The 19,140-nt window shown below is 29.9% G+C and overlaps 1 protein-coding gene across 1 annotated transcript; it reads left to right on the top strand.

The window, feature by feature from the left end:
- Positions 1-618: 618 nt before the first annotated feature.
- Positions 619-3,551, top strand: LOC110702347 (protein FAR1-RELATED SEQUENCE 5-like). The gene is made up of 4 exons (XM_021880053.1): positions 619-653; positions 749-759; positions 1,611-2,676; positions 3,062-3,551. The coding sequence occupies exons 1-4, from the start codon at positions 619-621 to the stop codon at positions 3,549-3,551; spliced, it is 1,602 nt and encodes a 533-aa protein (XP_021735745.1).
- Positions 3,552-19,140: the final 15,589 nt, after the last annotated feature.

Raw genomic sequence — 19,140 nt, 5'->3', positions numbered from 1 at the left:
TTTCTTTCTTTCTTTTTTTCAAATGTATATATAAGTAATACTATTTAGTATGAAGTACTACCTACGCTTCATATTTTTTGCAACTTTGGGTATTTTTTGTGATATAAAATATTACAAAGTTGCAAAAAAATATGAAACGGAGGTAGTATTTATTTTGGGGCCTTGTATTGTATTGAAGCTGGGCTTTTTAACAAGGGGCCCAGGGCAACCGCCCTAGCTGCCCTCCCCTTGCGGCCAATTATAATATGCACCCTTGTGCACACAGAACTACGTGCACCACTAATAGGACGCTGACACGTAGCTCCTTCTATGTGCACACAGAACTACGTGCACCACCAATAGGACGCTGACACGTAGCTGCTTCTTTCCTAGCTGTTTCTTTTCTTATTTTTGCAACGTATTTCCCGCGTTCTTTCCTTTTTCAATCCTTTCCTTATTTCTCCATTTTTCCTTTTCAATTATCATTCGAAATTTGGCATCGTCGATTTTCTCTCTCCTCTAGTTTTCTCTCATCAATTTTCTCTCTCAGTTACTTTCTCTTTTCGATTAATTCAGTGCTCTTCTCACCATTTTTGATTGCTCTGTTCATCCTTGTTGTTCTTCAATCTTGTTTTTGCCATGGATTTGATTTCTGTGCCTGAAGTTCTTGATAGGTGAGGTAAGATTTCTGAATTCGATTAATTTTCGTTAATTAGGTTTTTTCAATGTGATTTTTGAGCAACTTTTAATTATTGCTAATTATTTGAAGTTATAATTATCGTTTGTTTTTAATTCATTGTATAATTAGGTTTTATTTAGTTTCTTATATTTGAGATGAGATTGTGATTTTTTATTTTATAGTTATTAGGTTTGTTATTTTCTTGAATATTATTCTGAACATTGAATAATTTTTAGTTTTAATTAGTTGTATTTTCTATTGATTTATTGATGAACTAATCACATTATTGATCTATTATTTTTAATCTTCTGTAATTTTTTATTAGATTTTGATTAATATGATTCTGCAGTAGTATTATAATAATTTGTGTTGATTTTCATCATTTGTTGATTAATCTGTTCATTAATTCTTGATTTTGAACTTTCGCCTCTTTTGATTTCTTGCTGAACAATTTATGTCCAGAATTTGATAGATATACGTATGTTTTGTTCAAAGTGTTTTGAATTTGATTTCTGATTTATGAATTTTAATATTATTTTGAACATTGCATAATATTTAGGTTTAATTAGTTGTATTATTCAATTTATTAATTGATGAACTAATTAAATTATTGATCAATTTACAATTAGCTTCTGGAATTTGTTTAAGATATTTTGATTTCTTATTGTATTTTATTAATTTGTGATGAATTTTATCATTTTTTGATGAATTTAATGAATATTATTTGTTTGTAATTCGTATTAGTCGTATTATTAGTATTTTAAATATATTATGAACACTGTCATGTTATTTATTGAATCTTTATTTTATTTTATTGAACCTTTGATCCTATATATATTTTAATATAGAATTGTACAAGTAATTATGAACATCTTATCCTTTTATTTGAACTTTGTTCTTTTATTTTTGAACTATAATAATTTTTGTTATGCATTTTGTTTGTTTATTGCAGTTTATAAGTATGAAGTTGTTTATGAGGAAAGTGAAAAGTCTGAATTGCAGTGGAAACAAGTCAACAGTGATGCGGATGCATATGAAATGTATAATGATTATGCATTTCGGCATGGATTTAGTATTAGGAAAGGGAAAGTTCGATATGTTGGTAGTTCAAGTGTTTGGAGAGGCAGAAATTATGTATGTTCAAATGCTGGTTTGAAGGATACTTCTTCCAAGGTGCCTAGGAAGTATTCTAAGTTGGATTACCGTACATGTTGTGAAGCTTACATTGATTTTGTTATTGATGAGAAAGGTGTTTGGACTGCTGTTAAACACAATATGGATCATAATCATGCTATGATACCTGTTGAGAAAAGATATCTCCTTAGGTCTCAAAGGAAAATTCAAGGTGAGCATTTGAAGTTCATAAGAACTATGAAGGCTAGTGGGGTTAGGGTTACGGATTCTCTTCGTGCTTTAAGGAAAGAAGTTGGTGGATCTCCTAATCTATGCTACACTGTTACTGATGTTTACAACACTTTAGCTATTGAAAAAGCCGGCAGATTAGAAGGTGGTGATTGTAATGCTTTGATCAAGTCTTTTGCTGCAAGACAAGCCAAGGAGAGTGACTTTTATTATGAGTTTGAGGTTGATGGAAATCATGCCCTTTGTAGTGTATTTTGGAGGGATGGAAGAATGCGAAGGGATTATGAAGCTTTTGGTGATTTGATGGTGTTCGATACCACCTATAGAACTAACAAATATGGCATGATTTGTGCCCCTTTTGTTGGTATGAATCACCATTGTAATAATGTCATGTTTGGAATGAGTTTTGTTCTTGATGAAAAGACCAGCAGTTTTGTATGGTTGTTTGAGGCTTTTATGAGATCTATGGGAGGATGTCGAGATCCCATAACCTTAATGACTGATCAAGCCCCTTCAATTGCTGCAACAATTCGACAAATATTTCCAAGCACCCGGCACCGTTTGTGCACTTGGCACCTTGGTGAGAATTCAAAGACCAATATAGGAGGACTCAGAATATTAAAAGGGTTTCCAGAAGTATTCGATTTTTTCCTTAAGTACTGTGAAAGTCCTGCTGAATTTGAACATTATTGGCCAAGGAAAGCTTTCTTTAATATTATTTGAACCTTTTAGTTTATGTTTTAAACTTTTTTGTTTGATATCTGAACTATTGCATTTACATATTTGCGGACTTAATTTTATTGAATTTAACCTGATTTGTTTCTTTTTGAACATTAATTATATATATTTGAATTAAATGTATTAAGTTTTGAACCTTTCTTTAAATATGAACTATTTATTATTTATTTTCAACATTTTTACTTTTCATGTTTAACAAGTGCATATGAATAGTATTATTAATGTTTTGAACTTTTGTTGGTGTAATTTGAACAACTATATTATCATTTTGTTTATTGATTTGTTGTTTTTTGTTTTTAATAGAATGATGACAAAATACAAGTGTTCAGAAAATGATTGGTTAAATCACTTGTATGATATCAAAGAGAAATGGTGTCCTGCTTATTCAAAAGATTATTTTTCGGGTGGAGTTTTGTCATCCCAAAGGAGTGAAACAACAAATCATTCTGCTTCCAATAGATTGAATAAAACAGATGGTTTGAGTGACTTTTACAGTACTTTTATTGATGTTATATCAGAGTGGAGGAGTAAAGAAAGTAAGCAAGATTTCCGTTTTTTGAGGGGTAACCATCATCTTGCAGTAGCTAATGTTCGTTTGCTCATACACGCTAGGGAGATTTATACTATTTCTGTGTATGTTGTTTTTGAGGATCAATTTGCTAAAGGAATTGCATGTTGTCAAGAGCGGAAGCATGAAGATGATGAGACTATTTGTTATTATGTTTGGAGGCCAAATAAGGACATTATTAGGCATGAAGTTACTTATGAAAAATTTACTTTCAATATCAATTGACCATGTAAGTATTGGAGTGAAATGGGGTTGTTATGTGGACACTCTCTTCGTATATATAATATTCATTGTGTTCAAAAGATACCAGAACAGTACATAATGAAGAGGTGGACTAAGAAGGCTATGTGTAGTCATGTTTCTGATGAAGATACATGTCAAGATGTTAAAGTTGTTCCTTCTGCTGTTTGGAGAGTTCAAATGGTTAAGAAGTATGTTCAGTTAGTGACATCATGTCAAGAAGATCTTTTAGCAAGAACTGAAGTTGAGTATACTTTTCAAATGTTACGTGAAAAGGTCGAAAGTGTGCTGGGTCCAATTGATATTGAAGATGTTGAAGTTGGTGAAGAAGCTAATGAAGAAGTTGATGAAGAAGGGTTCATAAACAATCCAAAAATAGCTAGGAAAAAGGGTGAAAGAAACTACAGGACAAAAAGTACTGTTGAGAAAGCGTTTAATAAAGCTAAGTGTTGGAAAAAGAAAGTAGATAAATATAAAGATGAAGCCAGAGCTACTGTCCAAAAATTGGTTGTTGAGGTACTTTTGAACCCCTTTTCTTTTTATCTGAACTTCTGTTACTTTTTATTGAACAACTTATAATTTTATTTTATTTGCAGGTTTTAGATGATGATGGAGATCCTTTGATTTATTCACATCCAACAACACAAGGTTCAAATCTCTCTGTTCTTCCAAAGAGAAAAAATGTTCAAAGTAAAAATAGTAAATCTTCAACCAATGCTTCTCATTCGTCATTGGCAAATGTAAGTATTTGTTTAACATTTCAATTGTTTTTTTTTTATACTTTTCTATTATATATGTTTAATTTCATTTTTATTTTTAGGTTTTTGGTGATGGTGTTAGAACTGGTTTCCAAGCTTCAAATGGAAAAGGATTCAAAAATAGTAACCCTTCAACTAAATTTACTCAGCAATCTTCATCTAATGTAATTATTTTTCCAAATTTTTTTTATTTTTTTGAACTTAATTCTTTTACTATTGAACTTTTGATATTAACTTTTGAACTTGTTAATTTTGTAGGTTTTTGAAGGTCATTCATCCAACAATTTTCCAAGACCTAATTCTTCTCAGCCATGCTCATCTAAAGCTTCAAATTCCTTTTCAACAACTAATGTTCAGTCTTCCTCTGGAAATTTCTCAAGTGCTTCTCATCCAACTTTTTCAAATGTAATTTTTTTATTGAACTTTTTCAAGTTTTTCTTGAATTTGTGTTTTTAAATTATGAACTAACTTGGATTTTTTTGTAGGTTTTTGGTCATCAAGCTTCAACTAATTCTTCTCAGCCATCCTCATCAAAAGCTTCAAATTCTTTTTCAACATCTAAGCCACCTTTATCAAATGTAATTTTTTTTTACTGAACTATGTTTTGTTTTTGTTGAACTTTTTTGTTTATATTCTGAACTATTTTGAATTTTCTGTAGGTTTTTGCTCATCAAGCTTCAACTAACTTTCCAGCGACTGTTTCTCAGTCTTCTTCAAGAAATGTATCTTTTTACTTATTTTACTTTAATATATTTTGAACTTTTGTTTTTTTATTTCTGATCTTTTGATAATTTTGTAGGTTTTTGAAGGTCAATCATCCGATAATATTCCAGTACCTAATTCTTCTCAGCCATCCCCATCAAAAGCTTCAAATACATTTCCAAGAACTAATGCCCAGCCTTCCTCTGTAAAATTTAACTTCTTTACTCTTAATATTTTTTATATTTTTAAAAAATAATTTATTAATATAAATATTTTTATGTATATACTATATGTTTTGTAGGTATGTGGATCTCAAGCTAAAAATACAAAATCTTTCTTAAGAGCTTCTCAGCCACCTCTATCAAATGTATTGATAATATTGAACTTTTTAATTTTTTATTTTGAACTTTAAATTTTATATTATGAATTAATCTGAATTTTCTGTAGGTTATTGGTCATCAATCTTCAACTTACTTTCCATCAACTGGTTCTAAGTTCTCTACAAGAAATGTAACTTTTTAACTGAACTGTTTTAGATTTTTTTTGAACTTCTAATATTATAATGTAAACTTTTAACTTTTGTTAGGTTTTAAGTGGCTCACAAGGTAAAAAAGGAAATCATCTGAAGTGAACCATAACAGAGGTTTTCGATATGAGACTAGTAAATGGTTTCAAGTAAGTATGGACATTCTGTTTCTCTATTCTGAATATTTTTGTTTTTGTTTTTGTATTTTTGTTTTTTATTTTTATTTTTATCATTTTTCGTTTAATTTTTGTGTTTTTAGTATTTTGATGCTGGTCGCAATGCAAGGAATGAAGAGTCTCGTGGTGTTGGCTCTTCTAATGTTTCAAATTATGATGAAATGTTATCAATGTTTGATAAGACAAGTAATTCTTAGTTCATTATTATATATGAATATATTTTCATAGGTTTTCAATTTGTAAGAATATTCAAATTCTTATTAATTTCCAATACATACGAATATTTTTATCATTACTTTTAAATTGTTTGTTATTATTATTTTTATTTTTTATTATACAAAAAATATTGACAAACATATTTTATAAAATGAACAACTACACTTCAATATTTGAACATAATTTTAATATCAACAACTATACTACAAATATTACATATTTAAGTCAATCTTAATTCAAATTGAAAATTCAAACAACATTTGTCTTTCAAACTAAAAATTTAAACACACCAAATAAAATCACAGTTTCTTGAAATGTCATTAAATTTAAATATTAATTCTCCTCAAGTCTTCTTCTTGCTGCCATTTTCACTCTGTACCCTTTTCTATTGGTGGGGCTTAAAATTATTTCTGAACAATACTGCACCCTAAGCTTTTTCTGATTTGATCAACCTGAACATGTAAAGAAAACATATAATTATGAACAAAGTGTTAAATGTTTTGAACAAATAAAGAAAAAATATGAACACTATTGTTGAAACTCACATCATTTGCTTTTAAATCACATTTCCATTCTAGCAAAGGTTCTGCTGTGTATGTTTCCATATGTTTCATCACGTAAACACCACAATTATTATGATCCAAATTGCTTCTCCATTTCATCTTGATCAAGTCAGTTTTGAAACTTAAGACTCTTGCAACATCACTTCTCGCATAATCTTTTGTTCGCATGAAATATGTAAAAGCCTCCAGCTGATAAACAAAATGATAAATTATTTGAACACCTGAGCACAATTTACTGAACATCTGAACAAAATTTACTGAACACAGCTTAATAATTTAGTAACTTACCATCTTTTGTGGATTATCTTCATACTTTGTAGATGCTTTCACATTCATTGGAAGCTTTCTGTTATCAATCAAATCAATTGTACCTTTGTACATGTTGATACACATCAATTAGAAGTGCTTATATGCAGCCACTGGAAACAAGAATTCCCTAAATTTTTTTATGTTTTGAATTCCACTATTATTCATTTCATAGCGCAATTGAGCAAACTTCTCATGTCTTATTTCTGTGGTAGTATTTGCACTTGCACCTTTGTCTGTGCATACAATCAACTGCAATTAACAATTCAAAATAATGAACATTTATTATAAACATAATGAACATTAAAAAAAATATATTGAACAAGTTATATAAAATTATTTATTTTTATTTGAAAATGTTTAAAATTTATTTTCTTACGTATGGCATTGTGGAGAAGTATATGCTATTTTTTTTGCCCTTGATGTTCAAGATATGAGCCCAAGCATCAATAACTGTTGTATCGATCTCTTCATCTGTTCCAAGTGTCTTCATTTCTTCCCTGTTGACACTGTTATCTCCATCATGGTACATCAATTCACTGTCAATACAACGAAAAAAATTAACAAAATTAAATTAAGATTTATTTTATTATTTGAACTATGTAAATAATTATCTGAACAATTATATTGAATTTATGAACAAGAGATTTAAATTAGCAAACTTACTCATTAGGCCCATCACTGAATGCATAATCAGACAAGGTTGCATGCATTGCACTAACATTTTTGAACAAATCTTTGTATTTCATCATGAATGGGGACTTTAGAGAAGCTGGCAATTTTATCACTTCTCTTCTTGGTCTTTTGTTCGCATTAACTTCCTGTACTGTTGTTTGTCTAATATAATAATATAAAAGTATTGTTAGTTTTTTGAACTATATATTTATGTAACTGAACTTTAATTTTATTTCTAATGAACTTTATCATATATATATATTATTATACAGTTACCCCTTTGATTTTTCACAAACTTTGTTTTGTTTTCCTGCTTCCTCTTTAGATCTGTACATTTGAACATACAGTTAAAACATTTGAGTACTTAAATAAAAATATTTGAACACAAAAAATTAATATAGTAATTATATCATTCAATACTTAGTAAATACATAAATATTTTGTAGTTTTTCTGATTTCATTCAACATATTTATGCTAACTTTTTCAGCTTCTAACCTAGTTGTCCAAAAAATTACAGATTACCATTTTTTTCCAAAAAGTTACACATTACTTCCAAAATATTTACATATCATCTTCTTTTTCCTTTCTACCCTATTGCCCAAAAAACTACATATATAAGTGATGTTCGGATAGAATGACATTACCCTTCGTGATACTGAAAACCCTTTGAAATTGGCTTGCCCAAAATATCATTAAGTGTTGCATCACCAATTCCAAATATGTTTGAAAACTCACTGGTATCAAACATGTCTTCAAAAGGTAGTTCAGACGATTTTCCAGCTCCAACAGGTTCTCCCATTTGTAAAGGCACCTCCACTGCCTTTGATGTTCCTCCACCTTCTGCAACTTCTTTTCCATGACCTTTCTCTCCTCTACCTATGGTAAGTGTTAGATCAAGGGTACGTTTCTCAGCAATAGCACCTTCTCCCCTTTGATCTCCACTTTCACCACTTTCCATAGGACCCGCACTTGCTCCAATTTGAGCATCTTGTGGTGTTAGAGGATCCTCAATTTCCAAGGACCAAGCTCTTTGAAATTGAAATCCCCCCCTAGTTTCTCTTCTCTCCTTGCTTTTCCTTTCTCTTTTTCTATTCTTTTTTCAGATTCTCTTCTTTCTGCTTCTTTTTTCTCAGCTTCCTTCTTCTCCAAGTACTCTCTTTCAATCTGATCAATATCCTTTAAGAAAGACTCTATTCCAAAGAATGCTTCATCTTCACTTAAACTGGAAGCATCACTCCTTTTTTTTCCAATAAGATTTTCAACACTTTTGATAATCATGTTCTTTGGGAACAAGTCTTTTCCTAACTTCAATTTGTCAGTCATTTTTGACACACAACTTCCCAAAGTCTTGACAATTTCCATCAATTTATCCATAAATTCCTCCTGATTTCAACATCAAATAATGAACATAAGCTTACAGTATTCTGAATATGCAGTAAAAGTTTATGAACAATAAAAATTTATAGATTGAATAATTTACTGATTTTAGAATGAAATAATAAATTATTATTTATTATTTGAACATTAGAAAAAAACATTTGCACATTTTACATAAAATTCTGAACATATAAAAATAAACTTTGAACATAAAAGTAACTGAACCTTGGATGGCTGATTTTTATTGATTGGCATAGCTTCACTGACTTGTTGTTGAACTTTTGCTTGATGTTGTGCAGGTATTTCTATTCTTTGTAACAACTACCTAATCCAAATTGTGACTTTGCCTCCAATTTCATTCTCTCTTGAATCATATCTCTATTCCAAGCCGAAATAATTGGGTATGTTCTCGGTTGCTCAATACCTCTTTTTTGCACTCGATCACAATACAACAACTGTCCCATTAAAAAGGCAGACCAAGACATTATTCTATTATGAATTTTTAACAAAATTAAAGAAACCTATGCATTAAAATTTTGAACAAAATTAGGAAAACTTTTGAACATCTAAATATAAGTTATAAGGTATATGAATATATTTTTTTAAAAGTTTCAACAAACATAACCAAAATTCTTTAAATAAACACAAGAACATCATGCATTAAAATTTTGAACAGTTATACCAAAACTGTTGAACATTTGAACACAAGGCATAATTCATATTAACATAAGGCAAAAACATTTTGAACATATGCAATTTTAATTTTGAACAATTAGGGATACCATTTGAACATAATGCAGTAAAATATGAACAAATAAATAATAATAACAAAACTGAAAATCATACCAACAAGAAAGGTAGTGGTCCCTTAAAAAATCCCTTTGTGTTTTTCTTCCACTCAGGTACTGTGGAAATCAGACTTTGTAGGACATACTTGCACCAATTCAATTCCTTAATCTCAACACAATCTTGAATTGTGTGTAGGAATTTGTAGTGGCAGTGAAGGTTTTGGCTTGTTTTCATCATTGAATTCACAGCTAGCACAAGGAAATCTATTTTGAACATCTCAGTTGCTTCTCCTGTGTTCTTCTTTCTTGATTCAATTTCTATTGCAACATATTTCCTTTTATGCAATGCTTGCTGATCTTTCTTGTTTTTCTTTTCTTCATCAGTTTCATAATTCTCAAATATCCATTGGGTTCTAGGGCTACCAGTTTCACAACCCCAATTTTCCCTCCACCTCATTAAAGGTGTCATAATCTCCATATCTTCATCTTCCTCCTCTGCCTTCTTTGGTTCTTTTTCAAAAATAACCTTTTCACCTCTAGGCAATCCATATACAATCTGCACATCATGTTCATTTATCTCTACTGATTTGTTGAATGGTAAGTATAGAGTGCTACTGTTTTCTTCAAAATGCCTCAACAACCAAGCACAAAATACGGCATCATTTTGTGGCAAATTCACAGAAAGAATTGCCCCAAAACCCATTTCATCCACTGCTTGTTTTTGTTGTGGGGTTAAGTTTGCTACAAAATTCATAAACTTAACATATCCCACTCGAACACATAGCTTCTCTTCTTCATACATCATAACTTCATCATCATCATCAGTCAAACTTACGACATCTTGATCAATAAGTTCATCATCTTCTTCAATTATTCTCTTTCTTTTTTCTGAATTTTCTCAACCTTTTTACCTTTCTCCTTTTTCTGAACTTCTTTTTCCTTCTTCTGAACTTCTTTATCCTTTTTCTGAACTCCCTTAGGTGATTTCTTAACAACCTTTTTAGAAGATTGTCCACCTTCCTGTTCACCAGGTTTTTCCTTGATCTGAACCCCCTTCTGTTTTTTTTAACACCCTTCCAGATTTCTGAACTTTGTTTAATTCTTCTTCTTGAATTTCATGTTCTTCATCATGCTGCTGTTTCTCTTTTTCTGGGGTGTTTTGGCTGCGCAACACTCTTGTTGATGTAGTTTTTGTGTTCTTTCCTTTTTTTTGTAGCTATGTGTTTTTTCCTTGTGAAAGAACTGATTTTATCGTATAAATAGTTATAGTTAAAAAATGTTAAAATTTATGTAAATTAAAGAAAATTACACTACAAAAAAAATGAATAAATAGTATATAAAGAAGTTACCTCTTAGATGTTTCCTTGGGCTGGTTAGTATTGTCACCATCGCCTTCACCATTATCAGAAGTTGTTGAAGGTGGTACAGTACTTTGTGGAGGAGTATCAGATTTTTCCTCAGGTTGTTTAGAATTTTCTGGTGGGAGTTCAAAAGTTTCTATAGGTTTATCAGAATTTTGTGAAGGTTGATCAGAAGTTTGTGGGTGATAATCAAAAGATTGTGAAGGTTGATCAGAAGTTCCTTTAGGATGTTCAGAATTTTCTGGTGGGAGTTCAGAACTATCTTGTGGGTTCTGATTCTCAGTGTTTTTTTCTGTTCCATTTGGGTTCTCTGGTTCAGAAGTTTCTGATGGGGGTACAGAAGTTGCAGGATGTTGTTCAGAATTTCCTTTGAGTTGAGTTCAAAAGTTTCCTATGGCTTCTCTTTTTCATGTTTTTTTTTTTCTTTTTCTTTTGGCTTCTGTGGTTCAGAAGTTTGTATAGGTTGATCAGAAGATTGTGAAGATGGTTCAGTGTTTCCTGTTTGATCAGAAGTTTTTGGAGGTTGATCAGAATTTTGTGGAGGTTAATCAGAAATTTGTGGAGGTTGATCAGAAGTTTGTGGAGGTTGATCAGAAATTTGTGGAGGTTGATCAGAATTTCCAGGTGGGAGTTCAGAACTTTCAGGGTGGTGTTCAGATGGAAGTGGGGACTCTCCAGCAGTTGGACTGTTAATAAAAAAAAATAATAAGAACAGAATAAAAATATCTAACTAATTTAAGAATATAAAGCAAATTGAAATCATATGTTTTCATGCTAAAATATGAATGGAAAGCAAACTGAATTGGAATATGTTCACTTATTAAATTTTGATATTCAAAATTTTTAGATGGGTTGTTCAAAAAATAATCCAAACTTAATCACAATATATTAAGATAAATATAGAATTGTGTGTTGTTCAGTGGTTGTTGTTTATTGTTCAAACTTTTTAAAAGGGCGTTCATAAGATAATGTAATAATGTAATATTAACCATAATATATTCTAATATAAACTGAAATATATAAAAAATGTTCAGAAGTTTTTAAAGGGTATTTAGGACATAATGTTCAGTAATTTTTGTGTGTTGTTCAAAAGAATTTAAGGGTTGATCAAAAGACATATTCAAAACATAAGCACAATTATTGAATTTGCAAACAAGTATATAATCATTTATATAAATTTGTATGGTGTTCAGTGGTTTTTGTTTATTGTTCAAAATGTTCTGAACGTTGTTCATCAGTTAATAAAATATTTAAATGTTAATCATAATATATTTCAATTTAAACTTAAATAAGATTTTTAGTGGTTATTCGTTGTTGTTCAAAATATTTTTAAGGGTTGTTCAAAAAGAAATCCATACATAATTAAAATTAATGAACATGCAAGTAAATATAGAAACATAAATACACAATTGTTGGTTTTTCAGTTGATTAAAATAGATGTTCAATGCTTTTTTCAGAATTTTTTGTTCATACAAACAACATATATAAACATTAAACAGGAAACATATGAATCAAAATATACCTGTTTGATGGACTTTGTGAAACTTGTTTGTTCAATTCTTCCAATATATTTTTATCAACAATTGGACTTGTTTTTATATCTTCTAATTTCTTCTTTTTTGGTGTTTTGAGTCTGAACATCTGACTTAATGTCCTGTTCAAAATATTTTTGTTTCAAATTAATTTTCAATTTTAAAAATTAGGGTTTCAATTACTCATTTTTTTTTATGAATTTGAACAATAAATCACTTACATATCTTCATCTTCTTCAGTAATCGGAGATTGTTTCGATTTTCTACAAAAAAAATAGAAAAAAAACAGAATTATATTGATTATTAACTATTTCAAAAAATTAAAAGCGACAACAATTTAACAAAATCGTATCATAATCAAAGTAATTGGAGTGATGTTCACCTTTTTGAAGGTGTTTTCGGTGATCCTTCGTCTTTCGCCATGGAAGTGCAACAGTTTTAGAGAGAGAAAATTAAAGTTGTTTGAGAAAATTGAAAAGAGGAGAGAGATATGCAAAGAAATTAATTGAAGGAAGTGTATAATTTATGAGAAGAGAGAGAATGTTTAAAATGATTAAAAAAAAAAATGGCGGTTTATACTTTGAAGTTTAGAACGGTTATTCTTTTTAAAAATAAAAATAAAAACCGTATTATGTTAGTTGGACGGGTTTTGTTTATTTGGGCGTGGGTTTTATGTCTTGCTTCTGTTTGTTGGGCCGCGTATTGGGCTGGTGCACCTATTTCTAGGTGCACCATGGTGTATCTAATACCAATTGTCCCCTTGCTACGGCCCTAATCGTTCACTATAAACATGTGAATATGTGTAGAGATTAGAGAAGCATGCAAAACTTTTACGGTTGGCTGGATCTGACTTCGTAATTAAAATTTTCATGCTCAAAGTTAGGAATCATAAAATTAGCTACTTAAATGATTTTAACGTTTGGCGAAAATTTTTGTAACTATATATCGCCGTTTTTCCTTTTTTCCCTTAGTATATCGTAATTTCTCCATTTTTTTAATACCAATATTAATGTGTTGTTAAGGTGTTATAGGTCTCCCTCTACAAAGCTTTACCTCGTTTCCACTTAATTTTTCAATTTAGTTTATTATAGTTAATTTTTCAATATTGATTACTATAATATCCCAGTTTCAATCTAAGATGCATAGATTATTTATAACAAAAACTTTTGCATGCCCCCGCTTTACAATAATTTTTTTATACATCGAACATTTTTACGAAAAGTGACCCTTTTTTCTTACAAAGGTGATCCTTTTTTTTGCACAAAAGTGACCTTTTTTTTGTATAAAAGTGACTTTTTTTCACAAAAGTGATCCTGTATTTTCACAAGAGTGACCCCTTTTTATTTCACAAAAGTGACTTTTTTTTTTCCACAGAAGTGATCCTTTTTCACAAAAGTAATTAAGCTACATGTGCAAAACAGAGTATCAAAATCAGCAAAAATAAACACAAAATTAACAATAATCATGAATAAAAGTACAATCACTAGAACAAACCAAACTAATAAAGATCTACATCACATAACAACAAAAAAATAAAATAAAATAAAATTAATCAAGAAATCTGACATTGTCATTGATATATTGAACTTTATCAATTCATCTCGTAAGTCTTAACCCCAAATCAACCCAAAAAAGTAGTGAAGAAACAAAACCTAGTTATTGTAGTATCTATCATTTCTCACAATTGATATATATAGAATTAAAGGAAAAACAATTGAATTGATTTTGAGTTATATAGATTGATGTATATTGGGAATCCATTGGGATAGAGAGAAAGTGGAAAGAATTATGAAATTTTCAGTAAAATATGAGAAAGAGAAGATTTCAGAGTAATGCAAAGGAATGATTTTTTTTAGTAGAGGAAGATGGTCGATGTTGTCAAGTATCAGTTTTTCTATTGGCTGCTATATAATTGAAGAGGAAGATGGGTCTTAAAAGAGGAAGGAAAAAGAAGTACAAGTAGTAAATTTCTAGCTATTCAATAATTTAATGTAAACCAGACTTTTTGTAAAAAATTTATATCACCTTAATTTGCATCCGTCTCAGATTGCAGATTGCTTTCTTATAAACTAGGCAAAATTGGCCTCAATACTCTGAACTTTGGCTTGGGTGCACTCAGCACCCTGAACTAAGAAAAATAGCCAAAACACCCTGAAGTATTAGCATGGGTGCACTTAGCACCATACAAGAAAATTTCCGGCCAAAAGTGGCCGGATTCCAGCGACTTTTTTTTTAATTAAAAAAATGTTTTTTTTTTTAATTTTCTTCTTCTTCTTCTTCTTCTTCTTCTTCTTCTTATTATTATTATTATTATTATTATTATTATTATTATTATTATTGTTATTATTATTGTTATTATTATTATTATTATCATCATTATTATTTATTATTATTATTGTTATTATTATTATTACAAAAATACCTCAATTTGCGTGTTGTTATTTATTTTTTTACGGAAATTAAGGTTTCGGGGGTCATTTTTACCCTTAGCTTAATGAGTCCAAATTAAGCTCGTAACTCGCAAAAAAATTATGGAAATACCTCGTTTTGCGTGTCGAGGAATATCTCGATTTGCGTATTGTTATTATTTTTTGTGATGGAAATTGTTCGGGTAAGGTTTCGGGGTCATTTTTACCCTTAATGGGTCCAAATTAAGCTCGGAATTCGCAAAAAAGTAATGAAAATACCTTGTTTTGCGTGTCGAGGAATATCTCGATTTGCGTATTGTTATTTCTTGGGACGGAAATTGTTTTGGTAAGGTTTCGGGGTCATTTTTACCCTTAATGAATCCAAATCAAGCTCGGAATTTGCAAAAAAATAATGGAAATACCTCGTTTTGCGTGTCAAGGAATATCTTGATTTGCGTGTCTTAGCTACTTAGATATTTTTCGACATGCAAAACGAGGTATTACCGTTTTTTTGCAAAATCTGAGCTAAATTTGGATCTATTAAGGGTAAAAATGACCCCCGAAACCTTACCTCAACAATTTCCGTCAATAAAATAACAACACGCAAATCGAGGTATTTTCTTGATAATAATAATAATAATAAAATAAAAATACATTTTTTATAAAAAAAAAACATTTTTTTATTAAAAAAAAAAAGTCGCCGGAATCCGGCCACTTTTGGCCAGAAATTTTCTTGTATGGTGCTAAGTGCACCCATGCTAATACTTCAGGGTGTTTTGGCTATTTTTCTTAGTTCAGGGTGCTGAGTGCACCCAAGCCAAAGTTCTGAATGTTGAGGCCAATTTTGCCTATAAACTATGGCAAGTATTTCAAAAAAAAAATAAAAAATGGCAAGTACAAAAAATATTCATAATTCTTAGCTAAGAAAAAAGAAGGTAAGCCATCTTATCTCCGTCGTTCTTTAATTTTATTCCATTGTTAATCAAATTAGAATACAGAGAAATAAAGTGAAAGGGCAATTATAAGATAATAGGCAAGTAATAAAGGTTAAATGTGTTTCACCAAAAAAAAAAATAAAGGTTAAATGTTGCACAAATTGATACTTCAACATTTTTTTTTTTTGAAATTGTTATTTCCATTAAAAGGGTTGATAAAAAAACATGAAAAACAAACTAAATTAAGTATTCGTGAGTACTTTGTCGGACATTTTTGTATTTTTTGGGTTAACTGTCGCCTGAAATTATTTTATTTACCAAATTGTCGCTTAGGGTTATTTTTTTTACCAAATTGTCGTTAGAATTATTTTTTTTACCAAATTGTCGCTAAGGGTCTTTTTTATTTACCAATCTGATCAACTGACCAGTAATACTCATCATATATCTAAAGTTATACGATTAGCCACAATATGAGACATAATCTAGTTTTCCACTAAGTGTTATGCTATATAGCCAATATACCAAGTAGGTAACAACTAATTATTAGTTTGACATGTATGATTCATTTGAATAGATTTTTAGAATAAAATTGTTGGTTCAAAATTTTATTTTTGATACGAATTCTAATATAGTACTCCCTCCGTTCTATAAAATAGTTATTGTTTGTGTTTTTTCAAGGTTTTTAAGAAATTAGAGGAGAAAGTGGATGAATTACATTAATAAAAGTGAAAAGTACAATTATTGACAAAAGTTGAAGAGAAAAAGTAAAAAAAGTACAAGACATATGCAAAATTCAATGAAGGAAGGCATGGAGCTAGCTATCAATGAGAAACTAAGAAAAGTCACAGTGGATACTGATGCGCAGTCGCTCAAAAAAAACATTAGAGGACATTGGTAAGCAGGGGACACACGAGCTTACTGCTCAGTTATGTTCAAGAGCTGCTGAAGGGCCCATGCAAATTCGAGTTCAGTTATGTTCGGAGAGAGGCCAACGAAGTGGCGCACAACCATGCTCAAATGGCAATAGCAATGCAGGGGGATATAGTAAAGCACACTAGCGTCCCATCCTGTGCAAAGAATGCATATGAGAATGATATGGTGGAGAGCTGCATCTAGACCTTATGGAAGGATGATCTTCTGGTGCCAATATTGTAATCGAACTGGTTGTTTTTCTAGCAGGCTTTCTAGCAGAACTTGTTTATTTTATGTTGCTTTGGTTGGGTTGTATTTTGGAGCTGTCATTTTGACTCCTCTTAACGCTTGGTGGCGATTTGATTAATTAATATGATTTCCCTTTTTCCATTAAAAAAAACATATGCAAAATTCAAGGATATTTTAGGAATTACAATGAATAAAGTTAAAAAGCGAGAATATGATTGTCTTTACATAATATCTAAAAATGAAAACAGGAACAATAATTTAGATATTCAAAATAGGAAAACAGAAACTATATTACGGGACGGATGAAGCATCATATTTATAATCATATCATATAACTAATATATAAAAGCTATACTTTTAGCCAGGTCACTAGGCAGCGACACTTGGCGTTCTAACTTTTCGCAAAGTGTCACGCTACATAGGATAGACTTAAATAGACTTTACAAGATAAAAAGTTAGTTTAGAATTCTATTTGGATAGAATTTTAAGATAAAATTGTTAGTTTAGAGTTTTATTTTCGATAAAATACCAATATTTCAGATGTACAAATTATAATTAAAATTTGTATCAATGATATATTTTAAAATTTGATATATAGATTAAAAATTTATCTTACAATTCAATAAACAACCCGGGCATTGCACGAGGTACAAAACTAGTTAAATATAAAATTTCATTAAATATCTTATAAATCGTTAACTTTACACCAAATGTCACACACAACAAATAAGCATTAATGTGACACATTGACATGTATAGTGCTAAGTCAACGAAACAGGTTGATTTTTTAAGATACTAAATTATTTTAGAATTATATTTTTCAATAATTTTCAACATTTCGTATTCATAAAAAAGTTATAACTTTCATTTAATATCTTGTTAACTTTTAATTTTTACAACAAACAAGTATTTTCAAAAATGGGTTTTTCTATATAGTAACCATATTATTTTCACTTTTTCTACGTTGTGTCCCAATATATACCACTTTCCACACTGTAACCCCCAATATACATTTTATTTCCATACGTCGGTAGCCTTACCGTTACCCCGCCGTTAAAAAATTCCGTTAGTGGGACCCACTCTCTATTTATTAATATTTTTATTATCAATTTGCGTTGAAAAATATTTCGTTAAACATTTTGGGGGCTATTTTGGTTCTTTAGGGTCCAAATTGAACTTAGATTCCACAAAAAAAAATAACGTAAATGTCTCGTTTTGTGTATTAAAACGTGAACACGTAGATCAAGATATTTCTTAATATAAGCAAAACGAGGCGTTTAAGTTATTTTTTTGCCAAATCTTGGCTCAATTTGGAACCTTAAGGAATAAGATAGCCCATAAAACTTTTAACAGGACATAACGTGCAAATCGATAAAAAAATAAATGGAGAGTGGACCCTACAAACGGAATTTTTTAACAGCGGAATAACAACAAGGTTACCGTATGGAAACAAAATGTATATTGGGTTACAGTGTGAAAAGTGACATATGTTAGGGCACAATCTAGAAAAGTGAAAATAACAGGGTTACTAATTTACTACATAGAAAAACCCTTTAAAATAGATTTCTCACTTTTATGAATATTGCAATATTTTTCTCAAGAAGCTCTCATATTTAATATTTAGCAAGTGTCGCAATTTTTTGGGATTGAAGGAATTAGTTCAAAATAACACTCATTATAGTATATTTTAATCGATTGAAATTAAGTGTTTCACAATCTAATGTATAATTTTATACAGTATATAATCATTTGCTGATCACAAAATTATTGATGGTGGAATATTTTCATCATATAACTACAAATTAATATTTGTACAAATATAATTACTGAGTAACTTTAATTCATAAATTGAAGATTGAGATAATATATGGGCGTCTATTAAAAAAAAGGATAAAAAAGATAATATATGGGCGCTGATATTGCCAAGGCAAAAAAGTCACTTCCAAGGCAAATTATTTACCCGATATCCATAATATTTGCGAATCTTAATTTGTCAAACTTATTAATTCAATAAAAATACATTGTAATATTTTGTTTCCTATAATAATAGTAGCTACAATTAAAATCTTTCCAACTCTAACTACTAATT

The sequence above is a fragment of the Chenopodium quinoa genome, unplaced genomic scaffold (assembly GCF_001683475.1).
Source record: "Chenopodium quinoa cultivar QQ74 unplaced genomic scaffold, ASM168347v1, whole genome shotgun sequence".
Taxonomy (NCBI): Eukaryota; Viridiplantae; Streptophyta; class Magnoliopsida; order Caryophyllales; family Amaranthaceae; genus Chenopodium; species Chenopodium quinoa.
Note: the sequence above shows the minus strand (reverse complement) of the source record. Positions and strands in the feature narration are given on the sequence as shown.